The 11077-nt window shown below is 40.2% G+C and overlaps 1 protein-coding gene across 1 annotated transcript; it reads left to right on the top strand.

The window, feature by feature from the left end:
• Window positions 1–854: 854 nt before the first annotated feature.
• pmp22b (peripheral myelin protein 22b) lies at window positions 855–9585 on the top strand. Its single transcript, XM_023949466.2, has 5 exons — window positions 855–1058; window positions 1550–1640; window positions 1801–1879; window positions 4739–4879; window positions 7058–9585. The coding sequence occupies exons 2-5, from the start codon at window positions 1563–1565 to the stop codon at window positions 7216–7218; spliced, it is 459 nt and encodes a 152-aa protein (XP_023805234.1). The 5' UTR covers window positions 855–1058; window positions 1550–1562; the 3' UTR covers window positions 7219–9585.
• Window positions 9586–11077: the final 1492 nt, after the last annotated feature.

The raw sequence follows: 11077 nt of genomic DNA, 5'->3' as shown, positions 1-11077 counted from the left end.
TAGAGATATAAAGCTCAGAATTGCAAAGCAACAACCACCAAATCGGAATGATTTAGAAGTCATTTGCAAAGAAGAGTGGAGCAAAATTCCTCCTGATTGATATGTTCAGAAACCTGTTCATCAACTGCAAAAATAATCTGACCTCTGTTCTTACTAATAAAGGTTTTACCAAGAAGTTATCAATCTTTCCGGCAAGTGGGATCAAATACGTATTTCCCTTAATTAAATGCAAACACATTTAAATACATTTTGATTTTCTTTGTAGTTTTCTATCTCTCACTGTTCAAATGAACCTTCCATTAAGATGACAGACTGTGAATTTCTTTTTTGAAGTGGGCAAAATTTCAAAAACAGTGAGGGTTAAGATACTTATTTCCTCCACTGTACTTCACTCATTTTCACATTCCATTCATTGCTTTTTTCATGCTGCTCTTCTTTTGCTTCCTGGATTTTTGCCAAGTACTGCTTTTACACGTGCATCACACCAATCAGTCATTGCTGATAAGACAACAAAAACTGAAAGATGTTTAGTATAGTGGGGGGATATTTCCCACTGAAATGCAAACAGTATAGTTTTATAAAGGATGTTGTTGTTGTTTGTATAATTAGAATTGTTGTTTACACACATACACACACACACACACATACACACAAACATAGGTAAATATGTCCTCATATTTATAAAAATATTTTTCTATTCTACCCCAAAAAAAATCATATCTGCTCATAGTTACCTGGGCAACAAAGTAAATAATCAGGGATGTAACTTTGTGCGCTTTATCTTGGTAACCAAGACAACCCACGCGCCATTACGCATGGCGCGTCTATATTGGGAACTCTGGCTGTCAAACGGAGTCACTCCATGACGCAGCACACGGGGCGTTGTTCTTCCATAATGAGACGCTTTATAACACAACGTCAGTGCTGGCATCAATCTAATAAGAACGAGCTTTTAGGACGGAGGACTACTGCAGGTCCACTCTTTTGGGAAATCTTCTTTTCTGCTTTGTGTGAGCTCGAACTCGCTCTGTTGTTGGAATAGTCGCGATTTGCTTGAAGTAAGTGGACTTTGCTCTGGGTTAAAGTTGCTTTTCTCCCTCTCACTCTGACTAAGTCCAGGCGGAAACGCGCTCTCTATGCTTGGACCGCAGCTTTTCTGAGGATCAGAGCTTAATAAGTTAAACTAATTTTAGGTTTCAGTACTTTTTGTGCCACATTTTTTTGAAAAAAAACAACTGCCGTGGTTGTATTTTGTCAGCTGAAGTGGGAATCAAATAATTGTCTAAAAAAAACAAACAAAGCGCTTCCTTTGCGCGTGGATTCGTTTATTTTAGAAGAATCTTCTCTTGTGTCGTAAAAATATATTGGTTTTATGTCTCCATATTAATGTATTTTCTCTAAATCAGCAATGCTTTTTTTTATTCTTAAAAAAAAAAAGTTTTCCTTTATTTTGCTGCTGTGACACACCCATGCCCCACAATCTCTTGTCCAGATACGGGCGCGAGCGCATGCATCCAGTTAAATACCAAACTGTCTCCTCTCTTCTTAGACTGGCCGTGAAGATGCTGATCTTACTACTGGGAATCATCCTGCTGCACATTGCTGCACTGGTTCTGCTCTTTGTGTCAACAATTGTCAGTGTAAGTGGAAAAATAAAGGATCATCAAATGTTTGCAGAATTATCAATGTAAAGAACTTGTTTGCTAGTTCATCGTCACATATTATGAAGTGCACCAATCATTTAGCATAAAATGAGCCAAATAGTAACTTATTATTTCTCCTACTTTTTTTTTACACCAGGCATGGACAACAGGGAAAGGGAGCACCTCAGACCTCTGGGTCAACTGTACCACTTCATGTGTGCCAGCATCAGCTGGAGGTCAGACACGTCCTAATATTTTACTACCAAGACCAAAATGTTGTGCATTTACATCACTTTTACTTGTTGCTTCAACACATATTTGGATATTAGCAATTTGGAAACCCTTTTGATAACACTGTTACCTTGTTGGGTGTGTCTCAACTCCTTTGGGACTCTGGTGCCATCTAGGGCAGAGAATTTGGAAGTGATATGCAAGCACTGTAAAAATAGTCGTGCTTGCGATACCCATAATAAGGTCCCGTGTTTGGGAGTCCGTAGTGACAAGCAAGACGGAGCTGTGAATGATCTGGGTGGGGCTGAGGTGGGGTATTTAAAGTTATGGATCTCCGTGTATGCGTGTGTAAAAGTGCTTGAATGTAAGGGAGGCCCCTTGGACCATCTTGGTGCAGAACCTGACATGCTGGTGGCGGGTAACGCCCAGTGTCACAGCACAGTACTCAGTGTTGGTTTGCAGCAGCTGCAGTGTCAAGAGATTTATGTGCAAACGAGAACGACAGATAATAGATCCAACGAGGTGAAAAGATTACAGTTTAAAAAAAAAAAAAACTTCCATCGTAAGATAATCCTTAAAAATTGACGGTGCGGGCAGCCATGCAGATGATAAATGTGTCTCTGGCGGCAGCGCGGTGATGTCATTAGTCTAGAATGAGCCACGCTGTGGTAGTGTGTGTTTTATCATAGCAGCAGTGTCTACAGTAACAACTCTGCCAGGTAGTTTGTTTGCTTTCATTGGCGCTGTGACGCAGAATGTTTATTTAGGAAAGCGTGTGAGTTGTTTCAGGGGGGAAGATAGCAGTCTGCCTGCATGCAGGGCTTTGTAAGCCTTTCTGAAGCGCTGCTGAGCCATCAACTTCTTTCTGAGGACAATCAAAATCATCAGAAATGTGTTCAACTAAAGGGAGTTCCTGCAAGTTTAGTCTTTCGTAGTTGCAGTGGTTACAGAAACTTAAGAGGACACCACAGTGACGCCACAGTTGTCATTTTCTGAGTCAGTTCTAATCACATCCGTGCAGCCCGGAGAAATTACTTCACTGAATTTACCCGTGCTAAACTTAGCCTTTGAGATGGAATGTTATGTTCCTCTACACAGGCCTGCAGACTAACAGAATGAGACCAAAACCACAACGGGCTAATTTTAGCCGCACAGTCCTCTGAATGTACAATTTGTCTATTGTGTTTCTTCAACTACAATACTATTTGGGAATGAGCCATCTTCTCGTATCCGCGATAATGTGAACCCAGAGGGGCAATTCATGCCAGGAAATGCCTTATGTCATTGTTTCCAACAAGAAAAGGAAGGAAGACAAGATTGGTGTTTATCAAGAAATGCAGTGTCGGACTCTAGCTGTCCTGCACAGCGCTTATAGAGTTATGCATAACATCTTTTAAAAACATTCAATTCTAACTCCTGCCTTGGCTTTGCTGTGGTCTCAGTGCATCACATTCTGGTAGAAAGTGTTTCTTAAAAAAGAATCATAGGGGCATCAGTTGCATGTTGTGCCAAGAAAGACAAAAGGACGATGAGCAAAACGGGCACCCAAAGAGCAAAGAGCCATGTTTTTTACTGAGTTGTTCACTTGTTCTCAGATAAGTCACTAGAGGTGTAAATATTCATTTTAACAATAATTCGATTCTTATCAAAATTTGTGGTTGACAACATGATTCGTAGTCGATATTGGTACATTTTGAATGATCCGATTTGATCCAGTTCACTGACCTGAAAAATGGATCCAGGACATCTTGAGCCAAAAATTCAACCAGTTTGACTCAGAGATAAATACCTGGGTACCGAACAGTCCAGGTGAAGTTTTCCAGATTCCTGGTATTCATGGCAAGATAATCAAGTGTGGTCACATGTCTTTGCAAAATTCAATATGTTTCCACACATTGAACTGTAATGATGGATCTATCATTTTTTGCTGTCACGACATGTATGTGCTGCTGTGATGTCACTTGGTTGTTTTTATGTTATAGCAAAATAAACTTACCGTACTAAATCCAAATGGTAATTTTCAATTTTGATATAATCACTTTATTTAATCTTGAAACAATTTTAAAATGGAATACTTCGATTTGGTATAATTCGATCAGCAACTTGCCTCAGATGAATCGATCCGGCTGGATCATATTCAAATTGATTAAAGTTGATTAATCCCTAAAAATTACCACATGGCTGAAGCTTGTGAGGGGATTATGTAACAAGTCAAGGAAGTCAAATGGGTCAGTCACCTTGTGACACCTTTTTAGCCCAGTAGGAATGAGCGTGACAATAGGAACAGGAAGCAAGCAGCATATGGACGCATAGTGAGAGGAAAATCATGAGCTAGAAAGTCAGGGACAGGAAATGAGGAAATATGACTCATCCTGACTCAGAAACCATAGTTTTCCTGGCATGGTATCTCAGAATAGACATAAGTATGGAGTCAAACATGATATACAGCACAGATACAGCAGATGGTGTTCCTTGTCAATAAACCAGTCTAATGGGTTAATAGCTTCTAGCTATGAAGGCCTTTAAGTATCAATCGATGAGGCACTTGGAATCATAGGTCCCACTGTAAGGGGTGTGCAGAGCTTTTAGAAAGAAGATACCTGAGCTTCATTGTTGTTGATCCATTACTCTTTCCCTGAGGTAAACATGGCCATGGCTTGATGGTTGCCTTTTTGTTTAGGAGGATGCCCAAACTCAGTGGAAGAGTGTTGCTGAAAGCATGGTCAGCCGTTGATGTTCCTTTAGTTCCCTCTAATGCCTGCATGTGCTCATATACATCGTCCTGCATTTATAATAGCCAGACCAATAAAGACCATGACGGACTTTCTCCCTAACCCATCTGTCTCCTTCCTTTTCTCCTGCAGAGTGGATTCAGGCGGTCCAGGCTCTCATGATCCTCTCCATCATCTTCAGCTGTTTGGCTCTCTTCCTCTTCTTCTGTCAGCTCTTCACCTTGCAGAAGGGTGGACGTTTCTTCCTCACTGGAGCCTTCCAGATCCTCGCGAGTGAGTCAATTTTTTTTATTTCCTTTTCGTTCAAATCCACAAGCACAAAGATAAACCACTGGAACTCTATGGTTCTCATTTCAAGTGAAGGTTATTACTTCTTAACCAGAAGAAAGTTTATGAAAGTAGAACTCTAGAAGAAAGGAGTAATCAGGCACGTTTGCCTTCACGTCATGGCCTGATTGCTAACCTTGAACTTGTGCCTATAAGAGAGACAAAAGTCAGATATAAGTCTATCAGTCAGTCAGGCTTTATTAACTGTGTTCACAGTAACTATAAAACTTCTTTGTGACACGGTACACTGTAGCTACATGTTATCTGTGTTAGCCTATTCACAATACCTGTAACTCCCAATCTTTTTTGCAACAGACTGATACCACTAACGCAAATGTTACTGTAACTGTGCTGACTCCATACCTTTTTAGTGACACATAATAAAAAAAAAAAACAATAGTCCAACACGCTACACTTTAGCAGAGTCAGCATATTTACAATAATACCCAACCTAGTTTGCAAATCATAAAAAATAAGTCTGGTACTGCTTAAGCACATGTTACTCCGACTATGCTAACTCCCAACATTGTAAGCAGCATGTAAAAAAAAAAAACACAGTACGACACCGCTACATGTCAGCCACGTTAGCTATTTTACAAAAATACCCCACATTGATTGCAACTCGTAAAAAAACAGCTTGATAGTTTGACGGAGCGCCATGTTAAAAATCGCTACGACGTCACAACCAGAATGAATCCAAACACAAGGTGCTCTGGATTATAAGACTCACTGTCATTTTTTAAAAAACCTTAAGTGTGCCTTATGGTGTGGAAAACACATTACTTTGAGCATTTGTTATTATGAGTATTTGTCTGATGTATAGTAACAAGTCTTGTTATAGACCTGTTATCACCTGTGTGGGGATGTCACAAAACTTAAGCAACAGATTTGGAGTGCTGCATGTTTAGCAATTTCACTACGTCCTTAACCAACCAAAGTCTTCCAAACCAAGCTGACCCAATTTTCAAGCTGGTGAATGACTTGGTACTGTGAACAGGAGATTAGATCAATGACAGTAGCCAACGATATTAGACTATAAGGGTTCATCCAGTCTGGGTCGGTGCAGTTTTTTCTTATGAGTGGATGAAGGTAGCAGCTGAGAAATGATCAAAAAGTCAAAAACCCAGAAATGCAGGGGACGGGGCCTAGTGCTAGAATTAAAAAAAATAAATAAAATAACAAGTAACATTACAAAACAAGGAACAAATTATGCAACTAAAAGAGTGACAAAGCAGATGATCTGACAACGCTGAACTGAATACCAGACGCTCAGGATTGTTGACTTAACTGAAGACAACTATATTTATAAATGAAACCCTACAAGACAGTGACAAGGAAACCACAGAATCTGAAACAGGACATAACTGAGATCAAACCAAAGTTAAGGGGATAGTCCTCACAAAAAAAGTAAATAAATAACCCAAAAAAATGAACTTGGAATAACCCAGACATATTTTTTTTGCAAAATATTGGCAGTGCATTGAAGAAAGATGCATTTTCTGATTTTGTACCAGTGTATGTGACTTCAAGTTTAGTCTGTCGTGGTTTAAAAATTGAGTTAAAGCCTGAATAAAAGCTGTGGAAATGTTTCTAAAAGAAAATTCAAATGTTAAAAGATGAAAACTTAACTGTCATCATCTCAATCATAGACAGTCTGAGAATAAATGCCCCCATTGCTTTGACCAAACTAAATTAAGTTTGGGGTGCATTAACGCCCTTATGCCAGACAACGGCTGAACTGTCTGTTTTCTCCATTGTGTTTTTTCCTGGCAGCCCTTTTCCAAAATGTCAGGTTTTCTCTGAACAGCATGCCAGCATTTTGCCTGGCTCTTATGTGCCCACTCAGCCAAACAGGAATGACACTGGGAGCACAGTCAGCTATGCAAGTTAAAATGCCAGGACGGCTGTTAGTGCAGGGGAGGCCGGGCTGAAGCTGGTAAGGCCAGACTGGATTCCAGCATTAGGAGTGACGTAATCCGGAGCGACAGAATCTAGAAGAGACCCGAGGATGGTTCAGGGCAGGACACGAGACAGGAAGCTCAATAATGTTTTGGAAAAAAATGATCTGATGACTGAAGTGCTGACAGCAGGCATTGTTCTGCGCCTCCTTTATCCTCCCCGCAGGTTTGTTTGTGATGAGCGGAGCCATTATCTACACAGTGATGAGTCCACAGTGGGTGCCGGAGACAGACACCTTCGGTTACTCGTACATCCTGGCTTGGGTGGCCTTCCCCCTGGTGCTCATCAGCGGACTCATCTATGTCATCTTAAGGAAGCGAGAATGAGCTCCATCCCGGTAACCTTAACTGCAACCCCCACCCCCCACCCCCAAAAAGTCAAAAGGCGAAGGACCAGCAGCCTGGGAGTAATCATGCAACATCAAAATAATGTTTCATTTCAAAGATGTATATAGTATCTGTGGTTTAAAACGTATTTATAACACTTTTTACATATATGTACATAGTTTTTGTGTTGCTCTGTCAGTGAATACTACAGGCTTTGTTTGAGCTGCTTAAGTGCCTGAGTCTTTCTTTGTAATAATGAAATCATTTACGCTGTTTTGTTGTGAAGTTTTTGCCTTTTGATTTGTTATTGCCAAAGTATAGCAAAAGAGATGAAACTAGTAAAATAACTTGAGTGCATGTATAGATTTAGAGGGGTGAAGCAGACTTCTTTTGATAGACTTGCTTTACAAATAGAGTGGTAACATCCATGGATTTAGTGCAGCCATTAAATTTAGATTTGGTTCCTTTTTTTATTTGTGAATTTGGAAGTTTTAATACATTTTATTTACAGGATTTTTCTATTTTTTTTTTTTTTTTGTTTTGTTTTCAACAAAAGATGGTGCTATGTATTAATCATTCCTATTACTGGTAGAAATCATTTTTCGGTAGGTTACTTTATTCGAACAGCTTGAAGTTATTTAAATTGGACAGAGGAACACTTGTACGTACAGTGCCTGACTGCTTCTTGAGAGGATGCAGCATAGTTCACCTTTGATTTTTCCTGTTTTTTTTTAATAAATATTATTCTTAATGAGCTACTGTAAATCAAAAATAATCAACCTTTATAAGTTATTGGAATGTCAGTATTAATCCAAAGACAGTTGGACAGCAAAGTGTAAACCATTTTTCTGTTAAGATTTTAAAAAATCCTAAAGAGGTTTTGAGAAAATACACACTTTTGGCATCATAGCCAAATGAAAGACAGTATTGCGTCAAACTAAGCCATATAAAAAATGATCAGAACATATTTAGCATTAACACTACATGTGATGGAAGAAAGGTTTGCAGTGATGATAAAAATGTTTCACATACTTGAAGTTTGCAGTCTTTGTCCACTGATAACTAAATGTTGTTTTTTTCTCTGAAGCTACGTTCACAACCCCCCTTGGCAATGCGCATTCAAGCGACCACTTAAAATGAAAAGTCTATGTGAATGTGCGTTTTGGGCTTCTGCGTTCATGTGTCGCCGCACAGGTTTCCACGACTGTTTCCGGGCTCTACATACAAAACGAGTGGCCATTAAACGCGCCTTGAAAATTCAACCAGGTCGATTTATGACCAATAAGGGACTGGATTTTGTGAGTGAGATATGAATGGCAACCCTTTTAATTTGCAGAAGTGGAGAAATGGTGGAGAAATGAATAATTGCGGTTTGTGCCCAGCTGAAATTATACAAAACCAAGTATTTCATATATAGAATAGAGCTGTGCAAGAAAAAACCTGGAGCAAGATTCACATGAATTACCACCATACTTCCAACTGTATATGTGGCCGACAAAAAGAAGGAAAAGACCCTCCCTGCTAGGAACACCATATGTTAAAAGCGTGTTCAAGTATGCTCCACATGCCCGGTGTGAACGTAGCATAACACTAGAAATTCTGTCATTATCAATAGGTCTTTGTGAGAATCAAGTGTAAAGCAAATATATTTAACTGTATTTAACCTAACACAAGGAAATTGATTCATGATAACACTTGATGCTAAAATTTGCAGAATGTGGACCTCATTTTTGAGATGTTATGCAATCCTGAATCTCTGTAAAGGCACCACACAGGAATAGAAAACCTCAGTATATGAAGCCAAAGTATTTGTAAATTTCTAAAATGACAGTAAAAGCCACACTCCAATGCTGAAATGTAACCATGCAGATTTCGACCCCCAAATTCCACCTCATAGCGTGTGTTGGTGGATCGAATTAGTGGTCTTGTGCAAATGGTTGCGAGGGCTGTGTGTGGCTGGTGTCACCCTCTCTGGGGTAGAGGCTCGATGCTCCATGCCAGCTATTCCAGACATGCAGCTCCTGTTTCAGAGTTGAGCGTGCCTCTCATGACATCAGATGTTACAGGACTTGTTGGAACACAAGAAGTGAGTCCTCCACTTGACATCCTGTGTAAAAATCCTGCAGGAAAGAGCAGCTCTGTGGTTTTAAGTGTCTCTGTCTGCAGCCGCACTGGCAGGGCTGCTGGGGTTTGCAGCTCACAGTCGGGTCCAGTTGGAAGAGGATATCTCTGATGACAGCTGCCCTTCTTTCTGTTCATTACAAAGCTTTCAATTGTCAACACTGTTTACACTTAAACTACAACCTGCCTTTCTTGTTACCAAAGCTACTTTGAATTAAATCATTAAAGGATGTTTCTTACCACCAACAGTGAGCTTTTTTTTTGTGTCTTTCAGCAGAATTTTGAGTAATGCTTTAGAAAACAGCCTGGATTTTACCCTATAGTTACTGCACACTATCCATCCATCCATCCATCTTCCTCCGCTTATCCGGGACCGGGTCGCGGGGGCAGCAGACTGAGCAGAGATGCCCAGACTTCCCTCACCCCAGCCACTTCCTCCAGCTCCTCTGGGGGGACCCCGAGACGTTCCCAGGCCAGCCGAGAGACGTAGTCTCTCCAGCGTGTCCTGGGTCTTCCCCGGGGCCTCCGCCCAGTGGGACATGCCCGGAACACCTCTCTAGGGAGGCGTCCAGGAGGCATCCGAACTAGATGCCTGAGCCACCTCAACTGGCTCCTTTCGATGTGGAGGAGAAGCGGTTCTACTCCGAGCTCTCCGCGGACTGCACACTATATCATTATTAATACATTAAGATCTACCAAATTTTTTTACTACCAAGTGTTCAGCTTTGAAATCCCACTCTTGTGAAAGTCTTCTAACCCTTGTGCTATCTTAGACACTCTACCATCGGGAGTTGGGTCATTTAGACCCACTAGACAGTGCGCTGAACCTTTTTTCTTCAATGATTTGTGATCTTCACTGGTGTCCATGGATTACATGAAATCTTTCCACCTTTATCCACCTTTGTCATGGTAGGAATAACATGTCACTGTAAGGGTGGGGTCATCTAAGATAGCACAAGTGTTAATTATGATTGTGAATTTTTTAGCTAAAATAAAAAAATAAGGTGTTTTCTAGGACATAGTTACTTAGAAAATCGCCTTTGAATTGTGGGCAGGACTGTTGGTACAACCTCTTCCCCTTGCAGTCACCCATAACTGAGAGCTCTCCGTTTACATGTTCTCCTGTTGCCTACAGCCCCTCACACCCTCAACCCAAAATTACCCCAGTAAAAAAAGTGGCCAGCAGTTTTGAAGCTATCCAGCAGAAGAGTTTTGAACCAGATGCCATCTCAGATGAGGAAGACGAACATGGATCTATTTGTATACAGGTGGATGCACCAGAATGTAGTGGAGCAGGGAGCTGGTGCCAAATCCAGGATATTTCCTAGATCACAAATACTTTCTTTTTCCAACAGCATTTTTTCATCTGCTCCTGATTCACAGGGATTTGAATAAAGTAACATTAAGAAATGCAATTTTAAGTATTAATTTATTTATATATGTCTTCCGTCATCATAAAAAAAGAACATGTTGAAAAAAAAATTTCACCACGGTGGGTCTTTAAAATCCAACCTACAAACCATTAGTTAGCAAATAGTTAAACTGTAATTATCATTTTTTTATCGCTGCCTTAGAACACATCCTCTTACTTTAGTTACCCTTCAGTTGGATATTGGTTACAGTGGTGGGTATGACTTATTTTCCCTAACAAGCCATGTGAACCAAAACTCCACGTTTGCAGTTTATTGCCTTCATTACAGTAATATGTGCATTATGTGGACTAAAATTAAAATGTAAA

This window comes from Oryzias latipes, chromosome 19, assembly GCF_053564925.1.
Source record: "Oryzias latipes strain Hd-rR chromosome 19, Olatipes_Hd-rR_3.1".
NCBI classification, from domain to species: domain Eukaryota; kingdom Metazoa; phylum Chordata; class Actinopteri; order Beloniformes; family Adrianichthyidae; genus Oryzias; species Oryzias latipes.
This window is presented reverse-complemented; position numbering and strand designations above follow the sequence as displayed.